The following is a 22,414-nucleotide window of genomic DNA, read 5'->3' as shown; positions in this document are numbered from 1 at the left end:
ACAACCCAAGTTAGGTCCATACCTCCTGAACACAAAGCCTTTTCACTTTCTGTGGTTGTCTAACTTAATCCAGGGTGGAATTGAAAATGTATGGACTGGCTTTGTTTCTTCCTCTCTGATAGTGTTTCTCTAATTTTATCTTTTTATAGTATGAAAATCAAGCTCTCATGTTTGGAAAATGGGGCACCTCTGGATTGGTGGGACGTCATAAATTTTCTGATGTCACAGGAAAAATAAAACTAAAAAGGGAATTCTTTCTGCCTCCAAAAGGCTGGGAATGGGAAGGAGAGTGGATAGTTGACCCTGAAAGAAGGTAAGTTTTTCATTTTCTGAGTAACAAAAAAGGATGGCAATGAAGCCTTTCCTTAGAAATTGCTAAATGGATTGTCTCCATCATTATTCTTGATGATATTTATAAAACACCTACTGAGCAGAAGTAAGTCCATAGAAATTCAGAAAATTAAAAGATGTCATCAGTGTTCCATAAAACAGGCAAGTATAAAAAGCACCTGATAACTGACAATTTTCAATACTTATTATGTGTGAATGTGCTAAACCGTGTGTTGAGCACCAGCATCATTTTAGTCTTAACTACATCCTTACCAGATAGATAGAGGCAAGAAATGTGAAAAACCTGGGGTTTTACATTATTTACATCAACTTGCCTACCAGTTTCATGGATGCATGACTCCTTATTCACAGACAAAGAACCTTATTGCCCAAGCAATAGAAACAGCAGAGCATCAACATTTGCTCTAGATATCCATGCCCCAGTTCCCACAGGGTGATGTAAGAGGGACAGATGACATTTGCACTTAAAAGTAAATTGCATTACAGAAGAGGAACCCTGAGCTTAGGGAATCCAAATCTTTTATAATGGGCTGTGAACATGCTGGCTCTTTGCTCTGGATAGAGACACTATCTCAGCCTTCCAAGGCTGTTCCCTATATAAAAATCCTTGAAAAGGAAGACCATAAGAAAGGCCGAGATAGTGTCTCACCTCAGTTGGCAAGAGGTACAGAAATGCAAGATGCTCACAGGGAGAATTATCTCCCAACAAGATAGTATTATCTCCACTTTGCAAATAAGGAAACTGAGGTCTAGAAAGATTAAGTAACTTGTCCAAAGTCACAGAACCTGTAAGTGGTACAGCCAGGGTTGGAACCTAAGAAACTAGCCAGGGCATCCAAGTCAGCACTCAACCATTATGCCGGAACATCTGCAAGAAACAGTAGAAGTCAAACTTGTAAGGGTAAATTGTATAGTATGTGAACTATGTGTCAAAACTGTTACTAAAAAGAAAAAAAGAAAGAGAGACTAGGATCCTGGAGTCTGGAAGAAACTAAGGCCTGGTTATGGAATGTTGCCAATAGCATTAGAACCAGAGCTTGAGTTTGCAGGAAACAAAACTGTAAAATTGAACTTTAAGGTGCCCAGTTGGAGTTTGGCCTCTGTCGCATTTGTTTCTTACCATTAGGCATTAAGGAGGGAGGGATGCGAGCGAACCAGCCTGTTAAGACCCAGTGCCTGCACATTGGTACTTTTGATCCAGGACGGCTCAGCTCACTTTAGGTGGATTTGGGGGTCGGGGGTTGGTGAGGAGAAGAAAAGTGGGATTTGAATGGTACAGAAGGAACAGTGGGAGGAATTGTGATTGAAAAAGTAAAAGGTTAAAGCATATAAGGGCTGGATAGGATCCTAGAGGTAGTAGCCAGGGCTTTTATTCTCTTTCTCTGGGGTCAGAGAAGTGAGGGATGAGCCCAATTTATACAAATCGTTGGGATTATTTATTTTTTGAGACCTCTCCAGTGCTCGATTGTAGAGGAAGATACAGCAGGAGAAGATGCAGAGATGGCAAAGGAAAAAGAACTCTCATTTGAGTTGGGTGCCTGGCAAAAGGCTTAAATCAAACCTCTGTATTTCTTCTGTGGGTTTTCAAAATACTTCCAAATCCAAGAGGAAAACTGGCAAGACAGAATTAGTATGGATTTCCGAAGCGTCCAAATGGAGTCTTAAATGACTTGGTTTGGCTGTCAACTGAGGAGTCGTTGAGAACATTTAAACTCTTCCCTTCAAGTTGTGTTGCATAGACCAACCAACCCACGAGTACGCATTTCCACACTTGGTTTCATGAGGCAGGCTCCACTCCACTTTTTTAAAATAGGAGGGATACAAAGAAATGATTCCCCATTCTTTGAACTGTTAGCCAAGAGTTTCGCTGAGAAAAAGCTGAACAGCCCAGTATTTCTGAAACAGAAATATGGAAGGCACTGTCTGGGGTCCCTGTGAGAAGCTGCCCACAAAACTGTTTTCCTTGTCCCCACCCTAATTACTAAGGAGGAGAAAGCTCACTCATCTGAGTTCTCTATAATTTAGGTCTGGTTGTTCCAGCAGGCCCTTTCTCCAAAGGAATGGTAAAATCTGAGAGTAGAAAAAAGGAGTTTGGAGCAGAGAGCCCACAGGGGTCAAGTGAGGAGGGAACTGGTACCATTGCCAGGGTGTAGGTGCTTCCTCACCATTGGCAGTAACTTGCTGGTTACCCTTTCTCCTTGGATAACACGAGTCCTTGCCCACCCACAGCTTGCTGACTGAAGCCGACGCAGGTCACACAGAGTTCACAGATGAAGTCTACCAGAACGAGAGCCGTTACCCCGGGGGCGAGTGGAAGCCAGCCGAGGATACATACACTGACGCGGTGAGCTGCCTGCTCTCCAGAGCAGTCCTCATGTGTCCTCTCTGAATCATGAGCTGGTGGGAACCCACCACCCCCAGGCTTGGCTTCACCCTCTTTAGTCTTCCATTCACAATTTAAGCCACATGACTGCACAGTCTTTACGTCTGCAGAATTTTTTTTTGGACCTAGGTAACTAGATGTGGCCCCATGGTGAAATTTAGGTTGTACAAATTTTTAGGGTAAATATTTATTTATCATTTAATGAGTTTTTAAAACCATAACAAAATGCTCCTGTCTTTTAAAAAAAATTCAAACAACTTTAAATTAAACCAAAATTAGTTCTCCCTATTATCTCCCCAAAGGTAACCACTGAAAGCAGTTTTCTGTTCTTATGCAATTGTATAACTTCTTTTTCCCTCATCTGAATGAAATTATAGTACATGCACAGTTCCACAACTTGATTTTTCATATAATTATGTATCTTGGTCATCTTTTGATATCAATACATATATATTATGAGCTTTTTAAAAACGCCTCTAGAGCATTTTATTATATGCACCTACTATACTTGATTTAGCTAAATCTCCTTCTCATAGACCTTTAGGGTTTGGTAGTGGGTGTTTTTTTTTAGTCTTTAGTTTTTATAAACCATGTGACAGTGAATTGACATGTGACAGTGGGATTTCTTCTATCATATTTGTACATGCACATAACATAATTTGATCAATCTCATTCCCCAGTACCTTCCCTTTCCCTTTGCTTCTTCCTTCCTAGATCCTGTTGCTTCCTACTGATCTCCCTTCTATTATTGTTATTGTTTTAATTATTGCATTATAATATTATACTTATGTATACACACACACACATGGGACTCATTGTGGTCATTTCAACACGGACATAGTATAGTTTACTAGAGTTCTTCCCTCAGTACGTCTGCATGCCCTCCCTCCCTTTCTACCCCTCTCCTTTCCTTATGAAATTTTAGTCAGATACACCCCCTTTCTCACCTTGTCTTTCTCTCTCTTCCTTTCTCTCACTTCCACATAACTACATATACATTCTTATTTACTTAGGGAAATTTATCTCTAAAAAATATCTTGGATTTGCTTGGTCAAAATTTAAATTCATTTAAGATTTTTTATAAACACTGCTAAATTACTTTTCAAAGAGGTTGCCTAAGCATGTTCCCAGAAGCAGCGTGAGAGGACTTTTGCCTAAACACTGACATCCATCTTGGTGGCTTTGCCAGTACATGAATAAGATGCATGATTGTTATTTCAGTTTCCAGTTTGTTAATTTAAAGTGAAGCTGAGTGTTTGCCCATGTTTGTGGGCCACCTTTATTTTCTTTATTTATGAACTTTCTTCTTCATTATGAACTTTCTTTTTATGACTCTATTAGTTTTTATAGAAACTTAAGTCAATATTTCATATAAACTTTGCTCAGTCTCCTATGATCAGGATCATGAACCTCCACTAGCATTTTCCTGTACTTGAAAAGATGTATCTTCAATGTCTGATCCATTCTCTGATGGGTTCTTTTCTGTATAACCCCTCATAAAAATTAGTTCTGCCATTTCGGAGTATTAAGTTGAACCATATGAAATTGCTATTCTTCAACCACAAAAATTGCAATTCTTCAACCTACGAAAACAACAATTTCACATGGTCTGATCTGATATTATTCCCTAACAACAAAAACAGAACACAGTTCCAACAACTAATTTTTATGTAGCAATTGTGCGTTAATAAAGATTGGAGATTTTTCTGAGCAAAATGAATCTCTAAGATAGTATCTTTGTAAACACATGGATAACATAGTAAAGTCTGAGGAAACTTATCTTTGCATCTTATTCCCTCTCTCTCTCTCTTTTTTTTTTTTTTTTTTTTTTAATTTCATTTATTTGAAGAATGGTGAAAAAGCAGCATCCCCCCACGAGCTGACTTGTCCTCCAGGCTGGGAGTGGGAGGATGATGCGTGGGTATATGACATAAATCGAGCAGTGGATGAGAAAGGTAACGTTTTGTGTCTATGTTGCTGAATGCAGGTTAACCAGAGTAAGGGTTTCTTGGGTGGAAAGTCCTACTTCTGTTGGTCCATGTCAAGTCCCTCATGTGTTGCTATCTGTGACTATTCAAATGCAAAGTGTAAGGGACAAGCAAATACTTTAGCAGGTGCTGGGTAGAAGACATTAAGAGTATAAAATAGCAGGTGTTAGGGGGTCAACTAGTGGCTGTGAGATACTTGGGGATCCAGGATGAGAATGTAGGAGAAAGCTGGGTTTGGTTTTTCTCTATCCTAATCATATCTCAATCTCTATGGGAACATAGCACTCAGAGTCCCCCTAGTTCAGAAAAGAAAACTCTATATGCCTTAAAATCATCTTATTCAGAAATAATGTAGATTATTGACTTAACTTCTATTAATAAGAAGAGTAATCCAAGGTTAAATCAACTGTAGCAACTGGAATTATCAATAGGGAAATTTTGTTTGTTTTTCTCATTCTTATAAAAAGACATAGAGCATAGAAAGGACTGGAATTAATACAGAAGATTTTAAATAGAAAATGAAATTCTTTATTGGTTTTGATGCTCACAACTGATCTTATAATAATAGTTACCATTGATTAATACCTGCATGCTAAGCATGGTCCTGGTATTTTGCATACATTATTTCGATTGTTTAAAAATAACTCTTTAAAAAGGTATATTTTAGCTTTATAATGCAGAAACTGAACCATAGGCAATTGCAGGAAACTTACTTCGTAAACAGCCAGCACATGGGTAGTGCTGGGATTTCAACCCACCGCACGTGACTACACAGTCCATCCCCTTACTCTGTCCCCCTCTGCTCCTTGAGCTGTGCTTCATTCTTCGGTGCACTCAATTCCCATGAGTGACTGGGGTGTGCAATGGAGGAGAACCCCGTGGCCACCAAGGAGGGTGCCAGGGAATGAGGCTGTCTTCAGTTAGGCTAAATTGCAGCATGGTGAAAGCAGCACACAGTCATGATAGCAGAAAGCATTTGGGGACAGAAAGAGTGACTGAATATTTCCTGGATATTTTACTTGGAGATCCGATAAATGCATCTCTTTTGAGTAATCGCAAAAAAACTCTGTTCCAGGTTGGGAGTATGGCATTACCATTCCTCCTGATAATAAGCCCAAATGCTGGGTTGCAGCAGAGAAAATGTATCACACTCATAGACGGCGAAGGCTGATCCGAAAACGCAAGAAAGATTTAACGCAAACTGCTTCAAGTACTGCCAAGGTAAGACGAGTAGTAGGGGCAGGAGTTGGGATGTGGATAGGAGATAGGTTGCCTTCCAGACAACCAAGTTCCAGTGAACTAGACTATAAGAACCATTTGCAAGTCAAGGATCTAAAATTGCTCAAGGGTTCTCCAAGTGTGCCTACCTGCTACCAGCACCATCAATTTTGCCTGGGAATTTGCTAGAAATTCTTCACCCCAAACCTACTTCTTTAGAAATTCTGGGGGTGGACCCAGAAATCTGTATTTCAACAAGTCCTCCAAGTGATTCTGTGGTAGGCTAAATGTTGCAAATAGTTATAGAGGCAGTGAAAGACACTGAAATTATTCACAGAATAACACAGTAGAGGCAGTAGCTCAAAACTTAGAACAAGATGCAGAAGGATTCAAATCCTGATTTTCTTTCTCCCTGCAAAATGTGAACACTATCTAAACCTATATAATTGAGTAATTATAAGACTTCAAATGGAATAATAATAGTCAGAAAAATAATAAATGACATGTTTTAGGTGCCTTCTACAATGCAAGGAACTGAATACACATCATCTATAATCTATAAGCTCTGGATTTCATGCCCATCTTACAGATGATGCTCCCAGAGGTGAAATAGACTTCCTCTAGGTCATGTATCCAGTAAGTGACAGAGCTGATGTTAAATTTGGTCACTCTTTTGAGATACTTAAATAGGATTTTGGTCACTGAAATGACCTGAAGGCAAAGACCCCATCTATCTTTTTCTTCACTGCTTTCTCTGCCTTTAACACAATCCCTGTTAGGTAGCAGGTGCTCATATTTGTTGAATGAATGGAATAAAACACTGAACACTGAGATCATTTATGTATAAATAGTGTTTAAGCTGAAAAGTACTACATAGTTGTTACAGATGTAGTATATTCTGGCCTAGCATTTAATTATTAGTTATTGAAACCTTGAGGGAGGGTCTGTCATTTTATCCTCTATATGTGAAAACGGAGATAGTAACATTTTCCAAACTATAGCACAACAGCACTATTCTAATGATCTAACCAAGTGAAACAACATAAAGCAATTTGAGAAAAAATCCACTAGCTTCGCCTCATCCCCAGGTCTCAATGAGGTGCCCCTCCTTGTATTTTTTGTTCATTTGTTTGATTTTGCAGTGCTGGGGACTAAACCCAGGACCTGGCACATGCTAGGCATGTGTCTGCCACTGAGCTACATCTGCAGACCAAGGTGCCCCTCCTTATGGTATATCCACCACATGCCAACATCTCATTGCACTGTTATTGTCTAGTTTTCTCTCTGTCTTGTCATACTCCTTCAGCTCTGCAAGAGCAGAGATACTATTTTGTTCTCGGCTATATCCCAGGCTTCTCCCATATGCTTTCCAGAGTGGATTTTTATTACTACATGTTTACTGATTGATAAAATGACCTGCTTTATCAATATAAGGAATATAGTTACTATCATTAAAGGTTTTACCTCTCTTTTAGGCCATGGAAGAATTTGAAGACCGAGAAGGATGGGAATATGCTTCTTTGATTGGCTGGAAATTTCACTGGCAACAGCGTAGTTCAGATACTTTCCGCCGCAGACGCTGGAGGAGAAAAATGGCTCCTTCAGAAACACATGGTGCAGCTGCCATCTTTAAACTTGAAGGCGCCCTTGTAAGTAATCAGTAGCCAAAGCCCAAATAATATCAGTATAGAGGATATATATTAGTGTTGGATGCAGCACTACCAATTCCACGAGGTAACCCCAGAGCAATAAGACTACAGGTTTGAGGGAAAGTCACACATCCCAGGTGTCCAATAATTCTGCTTCATTCCTGTAGAATGACTAGACCATTAACATATGAAAGGTTCCAAGAAATACTACTGGAGACACACCTAATTCACCTAACATTTTCCAAGTATATCTGTTCCAGAACCCTTTTTTCTGGTAACATCTATTAACATCCAAAGCACAAGTTGCTTGAATCATCCCTTGGAAATTACAACTGTCCAATCAACCAAGAAAATTAAATACACACATGTGAGGGGGAGGAAAATAGAGGGATGGCTCACAAAGTTTGAAAACAATTCAGATAAAACCACAATAGTAAAAAGAAAAAAAGTAGGCAGGTGGAAAGAATGAATAAGAAAATGGCAATGAATCATCTAAAACAATATGGCAGCCAAAACCCATTTCCAAACATAAATGTTTTTTGTATTTCTGTACTGTGACCCCACTATATGCTTCTGCTGTTTTCTCTACCTCCTTTCTTCCTTTTAATCCTCTTATTTATCCTCCACATTGCTCCCTGTTTTCCCTTGTTTTCAGCAGCAGGGTTTGGCAGACCTGAACTTGAGACAGAGGTTTGAGTTTGACCTCCTGCTCTCTTGCATTCCAGCTAAGTGACTGAGAAAGTCACTTGCTTTTCTGAGTGTTACTCATCTTGAACAATGGGGTGATTGGAAGATAAAATCTCTTTTAAAAGTCATCATTCTATTTGTGATTCTTGACTCTTGGTTTTTTTGTTTTTAGACCATGTTAACTGATTTTTCTGCTTCCTACTTCAGGGTGCAGACACCACTGAGGATGGAGATGAGAAGAGCAATGAAAAGCAGAAGCACAGCGCCACCACTGTGTTTGGAGCAAACACTCCCATTGTTTCGTGTAATTTCGACAGTGAGTTTTAAATGTGTCTTTGTGAATTCTGCTTTTAAGACTTTTATCTCAAGGAAACTCTTCTCATCACCAAATAAGATAAAAATTGTTTCATGAGAATGTGACTTTCAATTTCATCCTTTGATGAAGAAGATTTTTTTTTAATACAGTTTTTAAAACTGTATCATAGTTGGGGTAAAGAGTGGTCAAATCACTGATTGTAACATGTCTGTCCATAGGTATTTATTTTATTTTATATATAACTCAAATTTTTATTTAATTAGGAAAAAAGTTTCAAAGATTAAATACAGGTTACTTTCAAATGGTGACCTTCAGGAATTTCAGAATGAGGCAGACCTACTCTATAATAATAATAGCAGATAGTAGGCCTTAGTTAGCTTACACCAGGAACTGTACATACAGAAGCTAATTTAATTCTCATAACAACCCTTGAAGGTAGGGGATGTCATTGACTCCATTTTGCAGATGAGGAAACCAATGCACAGGGAGCTTCAATAACTTGCTCAAGATCTTGAGGCCTGTAAGTACTAGAAACAAGATTTGAACTCAAGCATTCAGGATCCCAGCATCCAACATTCAATAACAGTGCTCTTCTCTCTCTCTATCAAATTATGTGTACATGTGTGTGGAAAGGAGTGTGTATGTGCATTAATATAACAAAGAGAAAGAGTATATAGATTTTGAAATGTCAAAGAAACATTTTGGCAGATTCTAGATCTGGCACTGAATTAGTATAGATAGCCCATTTTTTATAACTGCTGGAGACCCACTCTCATTTTAAAAGTGTGTATTATGACAAGGAGTAACCCCAATCCAGGCATTTTACAACAGGAATAATGTTCTCCTGATTGACATTTATGTTGGGCATGCTGTAGTATTTTTAAAAAATGGAATAGTCCCTCATTCTCCATGAAAGAGAATGTTCTGAGATCCCCAGTGGATGCCTGAAATTGCAGATAGTACTGAAACCTAAATACACTATCTTTTTTCTTATACATACACACATACGATAAAGTTTAATTTATAAATTAGGCAGAGTAAAAGGTTCATAGCAGTCACTAATAATAATATAGGATAATTATAACAATAAAATCGACAACATCTCTTATTCTTTGGAGCCATTATTTAATATAATAAAAGTTACTTAACACAAGCACTGCAATCCTGATACCAGGACAGTCACTGATAATTGAATAGCTATTAACAAGTGGGTAGCGTATAGAGCATGGAAATATTGGAAAAGGGATGATTCACATCCCAGTTGGTCACTGAAATTGGTGGAAAGCAAAACCATAGATCAGGGGACTACCATAAATTTATTTTTATAGAAAGCAGGACTACTTTCAGGGATCATATCATCACTATTATGTGTACTCTTTACTGTGGGAGTCTAGATCCAAGTGACCCACTTATCCGAAACATGTATTAACTCCAAATATTCCAGAAAAAATACCAGAATACAGTGTTATAGATCTTGTGCGTAACCTCATTCCTGTCCTTTCTAGGAGTGTACATCTACCATCTGCGCTGCTACATCTATCAAGCAAGAAACCTCATGGCTTTAGACAAGGATAGTTTTTCAGGTAAAGGAAAGAAAAACCTGTGCCACACTCAATTACATGGCCGCTCCTTTTCATCAAGTGGATGTGTTCTGTCATTTCTAACAGCAACAAAAAACCTTTTTGTGTTGCAACTAGTTTGGTATACTTGAAGTAAACTGCTCAGTCGTTAAATAAATAGTTCCTGAGTGCTGGAGACACACAGGAGATGCATGGCCCTTTAGTGCAAATAACAACTGATTAATTATAAGCACCAAGAAGAGCAATTTCTGCTCTCTATTTTTACACCTGGGTGTGTTTTCATCCCTGGGCCCTCGGGTTGATGGGTAAATTAAGAACCTTTACATCATTTGTAGCTTTATCTCAAGGTGATGAGAAGAGCACACATTCACCCATCTACTTATAGAGCACCAGGGTTTGAGCCCTGTGGGGTCTGTTTTGACCTCCTCTGCTACCTGCTCCCATAGTCCAACACCACGAAACCATGGGGTGAGCTGGCCCAGGTGGCACATATCTATAATCCCAGTGCCTCAAGGTGGGGGATCCCAAGTTTGAGACCAGCCTGGGCAAATTAGAGAGACCTGTCTCAAAAGTAAAAAATAAAGGGCCTGGAGATGTAGCTCAATGGGAGAGCACCCTGGATCCAATCCTCCATTCTGAAAAATAATAATGATGATGATATATGAGCCAAGCGCCATGGTGCACACCTATAATCCCAGCAGCTCAGGAGATTGAGGCAGGAGGATCGTGAGTTCAAAACCAGCCTCAGCAACTTAGCATGGCCCTAAGCAACTCAGTGAGACCCTGTCTCTAGATAAAATATAAAAAAGGGATAGGGATGTGGCCCAGTGGTTAAGTACCCCTGGGTTCAATCCCTGGTAATAGTAATAACACATGAGGTTTTAGTATCCTTCACACTGTTACCCTGCGTGATTGTGTTGCCTTTGACTTGGTTCTAAGGGGAAGGTTGTTGGCAGGGGGGAGGTGTTGGCTACCTTCCTCCCTGGGGATTTGTGCTTTTATCTCTGGAGATCTGATTGTTTCCAGGGCCATCCTGGGCTATCAGGAAACATCCTACTTTGGGACTTGAGGTCCAGCAGAGCTTCCCTGGATCTGGTATGGAAGCAGTTTTTAAATCATCTTCCCAACACTCCAGTGCACTCACATCAGTTCTGGACTGTGTTCCAAGCCTAATATTAACCGATATATGTTAAGGATAATATACTGTAATACACATCTCCAAAGTGGTTTTTGAGGACATTTTCAAATATTGTCCACCAGGGGGCACTCCATCACTAAAAGTCAAAGTTAGAATTGTTGCAAAATTCTTGACCAAAGTTGCATAAAACTCTAAGCAGTTTGAGATGGTATAAGAATCATCATCAGGGCAAAAGCAAATAATTACAGTCATAGGACAATAGCTTCCTGCAATACTAAAAGCAAAGCACACTTTGGCATTTATAAGAGCTTCAGGTTAAACATTATTTATTTTTATTTATTTTTTGAGGCAGGGTCTTTCTATGTTGCCCAGACTGACCCCAAACTGCTCCCACTTTGGCCTCCCAAGTGTCTAGGACTACAGGCAAATACCATAATGCCCTGCACTTACACATTAGTTTATTGCTCAAACAGGTGAGCCTCCAGCAACTGCAAAATGGGTTGCTGTAATTGTTTATTGTGTATGAGAACACAGATTGCTTCTTCGTATATAAGACTTCTTTCCCTGCATTTTCTAGTACATGGAAACAAAGCTTTCTGCTTACATAAGTTGTAAATGCTATGCACATCTGAGTCTTTCTCACTTACCACTATATTCTTGATATCTGGCATTCAATAAATATTTGCTGAATCAATTGATTACCAGTTATAGTAGAAACATTGATGATAACTGGCATTTGTCAGTTGTTCCATCTATGATGAGCTCTGTCCTAAGCAGTCTACATTCTTTACACCATATCATCCTTTCAACACTATGAAGCAGTTACTACTTTCATGGTATGGAGGAGGGAACCAAAGTTAGAAAGGTGATATTTTTCCCTGAGATCATATAGTGCAGTGGAAGGATTTGAACCTAGTGTGTCTGACTTCAGAGCCTATGCTCTTAATCATGAATGTGGAGGATTGTGTGTCCAGTTAGCCTTGGTGGGGACATACTCCAGAGAGGGAGAATCTTCAGCATACGTCAGGGCCTAACATCAAAATGACACCCACCCCTGTCACTTCCTGCTCCCCAGAATCTTTGTATCCAGAGGAAAAGCATGAGGTTGAAATGGATGATGAGCAAGATTTTAACCATGGCCCCACCTTTATTCTCCTGTTCTGTTTTAGATCCATATGCTCATGTCTCCTTCCTCCATCGAAGCAAAACCACCGAGATCATCCACTCAACCCTGAATCCCACATGGGACCAAACAATTATATTTGATGAGATTGAAATCTACGGGGAACCCCAAACAGTTCTACAGGATCCACCCAAAGTTATCATAGAACTTTTTGACAATGACCAAGTGGTAGGTGATTTGGAATTTCTGAATGACTTGGGGGAAGATGGATTCGAAGGGATGTTTGCTTAGGAATTTGAGGATTGTTTGTCTTTCTAGGGCAAAGATGAATTTTTAGGACGAAGCATTTGCTCTCCTCTGGTGAAACTAAACTCAGAAATGGATGTCACACCTAAACTTCTCTGGCACCCAGTCATGAATGGAGAGAAGGCCTGTGGGGATGTCCTTGTGACTGCAGAGCTGATTCTGAGGGACAAGGTACATGGCTGCATTCCCACTCATGTTCTTTCAGCTGCTTAGAATATTTATGGATAATTCTAGATGCCCTTTGTTTGAACCAAGGGAGGCACTGACAGTCCATGTTTGTTTCACAGGACGGCTCCAACCTTCCCATTCTTCCGTCTCAAAGGGCGCCAAACCTGTACATGGTCCCCCAGGGTATCAGGCCTGTGGTTCAGCTCACTGCTATTGAGGTACACTACTCTCCAGGTTTTATTTGAGTCAATCAAATGGATATTGCTACAGAAAATGAATCTTTCATATAAGGAATAACTTCCTGCTGTATATTTTCTTGCCGTTTTCTAACTTTCTATAAAATTTGTTCGAAAACATGAAATAGGCATGGAAATTGAAGGCTTGTTAAAGCCACAAGAGGTCAATTCCAACATTACTGAGAGAATCTGTTGGGAGCCAGCAGATTTCTGAATTTTTCAGGTCACCTAGAGAATCGGGAGAGAGAAGGTGGCCCAGGAGAAAGTGCCTGTGTGTGTGCACAGGGGCAGGTTGCAGGGGCTGCAAGGGAGGTGGAGGGGAGGAATGGGCACTGGTGACGTGTTAGACAGTTGGGGCAGATACAGACTGATGGAACTGACCAGGTAGCTTGAAGGACAATGGTTGGCCTGTTCTCAAGGCCTCCACCGTCCAGTTATACAGCTGTGACCCTGAAATTTCCCTTCTCCAGCTGCCTTGCTAGGTTAGTTCTCAAAGACTGAGGCAGGTTATCATTGTTTAAAGCTTGTGTGTCAGACACTGTGTTAGGAAGTTTCCACTTGATCCTCAGTGTTGCCCTGTGATGGAGGACACCATCAGGCCTGTTTGTGAATGAGACAGATGAACTCGGCTGATCTATGACCCAGCCAGGGCTTGATTCCTAATTCTTAGCAGCTCTGCTTTTTTCTATCAGCTCAGGAAGGAGAAGGAAAGGGATTAAACCACTTTCTCTGCATAACCTACAAGGCTTTCTAGGTTAACATTGACCAACATTTTAAACAAATCTGTACTAACCAATCTTAAAAAATTTACTAGTGATTAAAATAAAATTTTTCTTTTTGAACAGTATTTCTAATATGTTGGGTTTCTTTCTCTTCTCTTTAACTTGTTTCCCCAGATTCTAGCTTGGGGTTTAAGAAATATGAAAAACTACCAGATGGCTTCTGTCACATCCCCCAGTCTTGTTGTGGAGTGCGGAGGGGAAAGGGTAGAATCTGTGGTGATCAAAAACCTTAAGAAGACACCCAACTTTCCAAGTTCTGTTCTCTTCATGAAAGTGGTATGGTATCCAATTCTACTATAATATAATATGATATGTGTTGAGTAACTGAATTTTATTTGAAATATGAATATATATCCCCACACACAGTGTATGTATTTCCCAAATTTGACTGACAGAAAAGCTCTGCCAGCTTCTCAGTGACTTTACCCTCTTAGATTCTCTCACACTGTACTGATGGTTTCTTAAAGCTTCAAACAACTTCAGGGATACGGAAGCACCTGTGACCAATGCTTATTAATTTTCTCCAATACACCTTCCATTTATTCAGTCATCTATTTATTATGGGCCCTTGGTAAGCTCTCTGAAGGTGAACTCTTAACCCCAATTGGGGTTAAGAGATGCACATGGGCCAGAACCCTCTGGATAGGGACTGGTTGTCTGGGAAAGGGCAACTGTGGAGGAATCCATGGGGGAGGATGGGCCATTTTCTTGACAGCTCATGACTGTGTCCCTGGGATGGGACACATGGGACATCATTCCATCAAAATTGCCTCTGGTTTTAGAAGTGAGAAGCATCAGAGACACTTCACAGTCCTCCGCCAGAGACTCTGTGTTACTTGGAGCAAGAGGAGGTCACCGGGACTTCTGTTTTTAAAACAGATAACCTTAACTTTTACAAAATGAAAAATCTTCTTTTTTTACTTTACTGTATAAAAGAGGTTTAAATTCCAGGCTTCTTCTTATCTTGAAGGAATGGAAGGCCTAGAACCTTCTTTTTCTTTCCTCACCCTAGTCATTTTCCTGCCCTTGGCGTCTCCAGCACGCTGCCCTTGAACACTACAGCTGTGTGGTTTCAGCTCTCATTTTACGAAAGAGTGAAGCTTAGGGGAAATGACTTGTCCAATGTCATAGCAAATGTCAGGCCCCTTCTTCCAGGCAACAGTGACTCTACCCCAATTTCATCAACAGCTATGGCTAGGTGAGGGCAGTTGTTAAACCTGCAGAGTGGACATTTTCACCCCTCCTCACTCACTTTGGAGGCAACAAAGAGCTTAACTAATGTACACAGAGAAACATGGCTAGCAAGTATCTGGTCAGAGTTTGGACTCAGGTCCTTCCCCCATAGTGCTGCAGATGCATAGCCATGTGGATGCTTGGAGCCCAGATCCCTAACTGGCCCCCTGGGGCCACTCCACTCATTCTTGTTCATTCTCCAGCCCTCCTCTACCTTCCCACTTCTGGTGTAGCCCTGTTCAGCATAACAGCCTCCCAGTGAACCGCAGCCTCTATTCTTGTGCAAAGTCAGAGACAGAAGTTCTCCTGAACCACAAGCAGACTTGTAGACCAGCCCATGATGCGCCAAATAGGCAGTGCTGTCCAGGCCCCCAGATTCCAGGAGAAGTGAGCACCTCACTTTGGCATTGAACTTCTAGGGCTCACAGACTCCTGGCCACCATTTTTTTCCCCTTGGAAATTTAGTTTTGTCTTCGCCATTTCTAAATTCTGCTCAGGATTTTTCTAGTAGATGACCAAAGTTCTGGGTTCATCAGCCTCATACAAACCCCTGTCAGGAAGCAGAGCACAGGGTCAGTGGTAAAGAAAGCCAATTCCACATCCTGTTACCTAAGACAGGTTGCGTTATCGTGGACCAGGTACCATTCTGAGCACTTCACGTATGTTAATTCCACCCTACTACTTCGATTACTGGATGTGGGATAGAGGGCTTTAGAAAAGTTCCCTAAAGTCATGCAGTCCATAGTGGCAGAGCCAGTTACTCGCCGAGCACATAACTCACTAAACTACTTATTATGAGAGCCCCCCACTATGCATAGTGGGCAAAAATAATCTGGGTTGGTCCCTTCAGGGAATTTATTAGCAAAGGTGCCCTTGTTGAGTCTTGCAAAAAGAAATAATGCCCATTTTTGTGACCCTCCCCCCAGTTCTTGCCCAAGGAGGAGTTGTACATGCCTCCGCTGGTGATCAAAGTTATCGACCATAGGCAGTTTGGGCGGAAACCAGTGGTGGGTCAGTGCACCATTGACCACCTGGACCGTTTTCGCTGTGACCCTTATGCCGGAAAGGAGGATATTGTGCCACAGCTAAAAGGTAAACTGTGAGTCTATAAATAATCATTTGGGGTTTGTCATGTATGATCTAATTTAATCTTCATGAACCTTCTTGAGCTAAGTATTCATTATATAGATTTCGCAGAGGAGGAAAGAGTTGGATTTTCAGTGGGCTACGTAACTTGCCCAAGGATTTGCAGCTAGTTAGTTGTGAAGTGAGACTGGAATCCCAGCCTCAATGTAGGGCCCGGTGCTTAAGAAGTGTCTTGTTTCTAGACAAACCTCAGATATCGTTCAAGGAAGTGTGAAGCACTTCATGAATTTTTTCTTGCCTTTCAATAAGCAACCTGGAAACACAGGGACGTTTTCACCCCAGTGACAGGGATGAAGCAAATTCCTTCAACCTTCGGCAAGTGGTTATTGAACATTAATCAAATGCCATTCATCCATCTAAATGTTTGGGAGCCCAGTGAAACCAAGACAGCCATGTTCTCACAGCACAAGGATCCAGCAGGGTAGACAGACTAGGAAATGAGTGACTGACCTCCAGCATGATAAATATTTTGATGGAGAAATGCAGGGAACCACCCCCTCCATGAGTATTGAGGGAGGAAGAGATTTTTATTTCAAATTACTTTCTATCTGTGATCCTACTTTATCAATGCATGACAGCAGTGCTGTGATGTATTTCAAAGATATCTCATGGTTATCCAAAGAAGAAAAGGTTAAAGTTTATATTATCTTGGGCCATACAAATAATATGTAAATGATAGAGCCGGGCGTAATACCTTAGATTTTCATAATAAATAATAGTGATATACGTTTGCTATTACCTATTCAATAGTTCTTGCTTTTAGCTTATCATGTGCCCAGGACAGTTTTAGAGACTAGAGACTGAGTTACTTTAGTGCACAAGATCTCAATGTCATGAGATTAGACCCCGATGGAGGATTAAAGCACCCTACTCACCTATCATGGTGGCTTCTAGTCTGATTTAAGCAGCTGTGCCACAGACCAATTTTCTTTAAGCTTCCATAAGGTTTGTTTTTTTATAGAGATTCTGAAACTTATCTGCTGTGTGGGTCTGAGCATCCCTGATTGAAAAAGGTAGAAAAAATCCATAGTCTCATTTGAGCGAAACCCTAAATGGGTTTATCAAAAAGTATCCCAGACCAAACATTTTATGCTGAATTGATAGTGCCTAAAATTTCAATTTTTTAAATAACAATGGGGATTGTTGTAACTGAAAGAATTGTTTCATTTAGGATTACTCAATGAAGAGAAACAATTTGTATAGTTTTTCCCCTTATTTTTGTGAGTGGTGGTTCTTTGGTCCAAATATGGGAAATCATTAGAAGGTACCAATGCTGCAGACTTTCTCTGGTCCCAGAACACTGTGTGGACCAAGTTTTCTCTATTGGTCAAAGGTGGGCTTGACCCAGGGCAGAGCTCTCCTAGTTAGTGAATAAGGGGGCAGGGGGTTCTCTTCAGAGAGCCCCAGAAGAGGGAAATCTGCTACATTCTTATACGGATGATAGGGTAAAACTTGAGGAGTGAATTTTGCCTGGGCTAATGCTGGGAGTACTCTCAATAGCCTCTCCCCGGGCTTTATTCACATGAGGATGATAGAGAAGTGAAATGTAAGGAAGAACCTGCATTCAGTTGTGTTCATGTGTCCCTATCCACATGGCTCTCACATTCCGTATTATTATATTTGTCTAGAGTTGCAGGCGAGCTCACCTTGGAAGTATAGAGACTGGTTATAAATCTGAGGGTGCCACCTGCTTGTAACACTACCTAGCAGAGCAACTGGTATATCATAGATGCTTAATAAGCATCAGTCTCCCTTGCCCCCACAACCCCCTGAACATTTTCTCTGATGTTTATTGAGCATCTACTCTTCTCCAGGTTCTTTTGTGATGCTTAAAGCACAAACTTTGGGGTCAAAAGGACAGAGACTACTTGTGTCCACTTACTGTTAATTGTTTAACCTGAAGCAAGTGTCCTTCTTTCTCTTAGCTGCAGTTTGCTAGTTGTTAAATCTTTTAAATGGAATTAATGGTACATATTCTAAAGGATTATTGAGGGATTAAATGAGATCATCTAGGTAAAGTGCTTAGCCCATTCCTGGCACATGGTAAGTACCTAAGAAATGGCTCTTCCCTCCCTCCTTTATGTCCTATATGTCAGTTGCCTGGGTGGCTTAAACAGAAAGTTCTTTTGGCTTGGCAGAGTTTGTTTTGTCTGTGTTTTGGCTTTCTGTTAAATGTTTGATTGACTGATGCCTCTTCAATAAAAGGGAGAGGCACACCTGTCACCCCAACCCTGTCCCAAACTGAGCCTTTGGCACCGCCTTTCAGCTGAACCAAACCTGTTGAGTTCAGCAGGGGTCCTGATCCCAAAACCCCTAGTCACAAATACCTGAGGTCCTGTGCATAAAGTCAGGGCACGTGCCTTCTCCCCCAGCATAGGCTGTGAGGACAAGGACTGAATACAACACGGCAACTTCAGACCCCAAGTATGAACCAGCCACTACACCATGTTTTCCCTCTCCTCTCCTCTCCTCTCCTCTCCAATCCTCCTCTCCTCTCCTCTCCTCTCCTCTCCAATCCTCCTCTCCTCTCCTCTCCTCTCCTTTGCTCTCCTCTCCTCTCCTCTCCCTTCCTGCCCTCCTAGCCTCCCCTCTCTTACCCTCCTCTCATATTACTCTCTTTATTCTGTATGTCTTATGAACAGATCCCCAGAGAAGGAGCCTCCTTTAGATGCAGGTTCCCTCCCTCACCCTGCTGCTACATCCTGTGAAGACACATATGACACCCAGTTCTTTTTCAGGTACTTTGGGTACTGTGTCTAGGGACTGTGCTAGTTGTGCAAAACAAAAGAAAAATCAGCCATGTAGTCCCCTAGAAAATGTCTGTAACCATATTACATTTTGGGAAAGTGATGGATTGTTGAGTTAGATTCTACATTCAGGTGTGTTGCTCTCCATTCAGAAAGCCTCATCCAGGAACAAACTCTACCATGCATCCTATGGCTGTTTGACTTAAAACTTGGAGTAGAATGTTCACCACTGTATTTTCCTAAGTATCTTAGATTATGGAACTGTTTGCCTTGTAGCCTCCCTTCTGTCTGCACCCCCCTGCCGGGATGTCATTGTTGAAATAGAAGATACCAAACCACTGTTGACTTCTAAGGTAGGCTTCAGAACTGACCCTTGGATACTGTCAGTTTTATCTTCCAGATGTCTAAGCATTTGGTGAACTCAGTTAAACAACCATGCAATGCTCTTAAAATAATAGTCATTGAACCAATTGATTGAGGACAGTACAGAGAAGCATCTGACTCATGCACTTATCCATAGTTTAGATGATGTCGTGTGGTCTAGTGACCTTAGGCCCTCACTGATCAGTCACCCAGCATGCTTAAAACATTATCCCCACCCAGATCTCACCCCACCCACCAAGAGGGACAGAGATCCAGACATTAGTGTATTTTCAAACTTCCCAATGTGATTCTGATATATGCATGCAAGTCTGAGAACCTCTGGTATAGACCTTCCAAGTGATGCCATTCTCTGGAAAGACACGTTTCAGGAAGTCAATTGACAGAATCACAACTTTCAGAAGAACAGAGATACATGAGGCCAAGCAGGTTTTTGTTTTTCTCGTACATTAAGGAAAAATGTCATGATTTTTAATGTCCCTATTTGTCCAAATATGGGACGCCTGAGATTTTATATTCACTGTGGTTTTGAAGCAATGAAACAGTTGGAAATAGTCACTCAGGACCCTTTTGAAAACCATTCCAGCCACCTCTATAAGAAGGAGAGGAAAGAAAATCTCAACCCAGAAAAAAAGAAAACACCAAAACCTTACTGTTTCTTTTGGCATTCCTGATAAACTCTCACAGCATGTTTTAATGTGCAAACTGGCCAAAAAATGCACATGATTGAGTTTTAATATGTTATGTCCATAAACAGTGCCTTTAAAAAAGTCCACTTCCTTCCCACTGCATTAAATTCACTAACAATTGGACCATATTAAATGTGGTCTCCATAGCCAGCGCCACAACAGCTCTGTTTGATTCTACTATCTGGAAATTCTTACATGATCATAAAGGACAACATCACAGTCTTCATTCCTCAGGGTAAAATGATTATGTCCACTTTGTAAATAACCCCAGTTAGTCTCAACAGGACAGTAGTAGCCTTGGGATCAGGAAAGCATAATGTATTTAAGATTCTTTATGTAGATTTTCATAACTACTCCATAAAAATGCAGTGTAAGATCCTGCTCAATAATCTACTTCCAACTTTACCATTTACTATTGCCAATCAATTATTATTGATGCTTTCTGGGTGCTCAGTAGCCCTAAGTACCCTTGGGGAGCCAAGAGAAGAATTAGTCAATATTTTAAGTCATTTCTTGACAGTAGTTAAGAGATAAGTAGGCTACTGTAGCAACCCCTTGTGAAAGGTTAGTTTGCAGCCTAGCAGGATTGGGGATAGGAGTGTCACTGCACTCTAAATGACTTTAATCAGCTTGCTCTCCTCACATCTAGTTGAGGTACACTATGGAATCTCCTCTAAACACCTGAGCCCACCTATTCATCCAGGTAGACATTGCACATCTCTGTAAAGTCAAATGAGCAGGGTTGAGCTTTGGAAGAGCCAATGGCAAACTTGCTGAAGTCCTACATCACGTGTATATGTAAGGTACAGGTGATGTACATGTACTACCACTAACTCAATTCAGGCCTTGTGTCTGGGGAAAATGAGGGAGTAGGTCAAAACTAACTATGCTGTTGCTGGGGGCTGGAGGCTGCGTCTTTAGGTGCCAGTGTCATGCTCTGGAAACTCATGGCATTACTCGGTGATGTCCATGGGAGCTCTTAACAAGTGGGCTCAGCACTACCGTAAGAAAAGTGAGAAATAAGGATCTGGGGCAAATTGCTCAAGGACCAGCCAGATGACATGGACATTTCTACATGCCATCTCAACAATTGCCTTCCAATTCCAGTGCTTAAGCAGTATGTCAGCAGCACTCAGCAAAATGGCTTCTCCAAGGACAGTGCATGTATGTATGATAAGAAAATGCATGAAGCTGCCCGGGACTGTGGGACTTGGTCTGGAGACTTAAATTCTTCTTTCGGATTCTTTCTATTGGTAGATTTTGGAGTGAAAGGTAATCTTTACACACATAGGATTGTTTTAAGACTAAGGGAAGAATCTCCTGTGTGCTGTAATGGCTTGACTCTGCAAGTCCATTATTAGATATAATAAAGCAAGCTGCTTCTGTTACTTTTCTACAACAACTAATGAGCAAGTAGGCACAAATGAATTCTCCCATACTAATCCTAAATTTTAAAATCAGCAACTTGTCTTGAATGATGATTTTTGAAACACACACTATTCTTTTCTTTGAAGCAGTTTGGTACAACTAAAAATAGATGTGATTAAACAGACTCAGACATCTAAACTCAAGAACCATTAAGTTGTAAAAGCAGTTTTAGTAAAGAAATCACTCTCTCCAAAATCTCAATTCAGTTGTGATGATTTAACCTTTCATCCTGCTTTGGAATAAATCTAATAGAAAGAATCGACACATCTATCTTTCTCTCTGCCACTCTTGGTAATTGTGTTGTGTGGAACAAAACTCAACCTGGAAGTACAGAAGGAGAACCTGCAGAGACCTGGTGGTCCTCTCACACAGCACTGTGGGAAATGCTTATAGCAATAAGTTGTTCTCTCCACACACTAGAAATGAACTTGAAGTTAGGATTTCAGAAAGGGAGTCTAATTAACATTTCTTCAAACTGCCCCTGAGGGTGAACTTGGCTAATGTCCCAGAAGGTACCAAGAGAGAACTCAAGCCCTGACATTCTAGCTTTCTCTTCTCACATCTCCTGGATGTACCCTGAGATCAGGGATGAATTATCCACACACAAAATTCAAATGGAAGGATCTGGCCGATGAGAAACTTGACATTCCCATATTAGCACAATTCCAATGGATGAATATTTATTTGGTGTTATAACATAGGTATGGGGGAGGGGAGGCAAGAAAAAGGTACCTGCGTGATAACATTGCAGTCACACACATCTGCGACAGGAGAGGTGTTGAAGGGATGAGAATTAGAATTAGACCAAGTTGGGGACACACCTCAGGCACTAAGTGGAATGAAAGGTTTGGGTTGGGAAGATGAG

General features: G+C 40.8%; 1 protein-coding gene across 4 annotated transcripts in view; it reads left to right on the top strand.

Annotated features, from left to right (window-relative positions):
* Positions 1 to 22,414, top strand: part of Myof (myoferlin) — a 150,488-nt gene that overhangs the window by 98,755 nt on the left and 29,319 nt on the right. For 2 of the 4 annotated variants that reach the window (XM_047552794.1, XM_047552793.1), the window contains 14 exons: positions 150 to 313; positions 2,581 to 2,695; positions 4,584 to 4,689; positions 5,798 to 5,943; positions 7,416 to 7,589; positions 8,484 to 8,592; positions 10,098 to 10,175; positions 12,480 to 12,661; positions 12,752 to 12,910; positions 13,027 to 13,125; positions 14,040 to 14,201; positions 16,085 to 16,250; positions 19,328 to 19,404; positions 21,229 to 21,285. In XM_047552794.1, coding sequence (XP_047408750.1) covers positions 150 to 313; positions 2,581 to 2,695; positions 4,584 to 4,689; positions 5,798 to 5,943; positions 7,416 to 7,589; positions 8,484 to 8,592; positions 10,098 to 10,175; positions 12,480 to 12,661; positions 12,752 to 12,910; positions 13,027 to 13,125; positions 14,040 to 14,201; positions 16,085 to 16,250; positions 19,328 to 19,404; positions 21,229 to 21,285 — 1,794 coding nt within the window. The remainder of the gene's footprint in view (positions 1 to 149; positions 314 to 2,580; positions 2,696 to 4,583; positions 4,690 to 5,797; positions 5,944 to 7,415; positions 7,590 to 8,483; positions 8,593 to 10,097; positions 10,176 to 12,479; positions 12,662 to 12,751; positions 12,911 to 13,026; positions 13,126 to 14,039; positions 14,202 to 16,084; positions 16,251 to 19,327; positions 19,405 to 21,228; positions 21,286 to 22,414) is intronic. The other 2 variants (XM_047552796.1, XM_047552795.1) reach the window with 1 other exon arrangement.

The sequence above is a fragment of the Sciurus carolinensis genome, chromosome 5 (assembly GCF_902686445.1).
Source record: "Sciurus carolinensis chromosome 5, mSciCar1.2, whole genome shotgun sequence".
Taxonomy (NCBI): Eukaryota; Metazoa; Chordata; class Mammalia; order Rodentia; family Sciuridae; genus Sciurus; species Sciurus carolinensis.
Note: the sequence above shows the minus strand (reverse complement) of the source record. Positions and strands in the feature narration are given on the sequence as shown.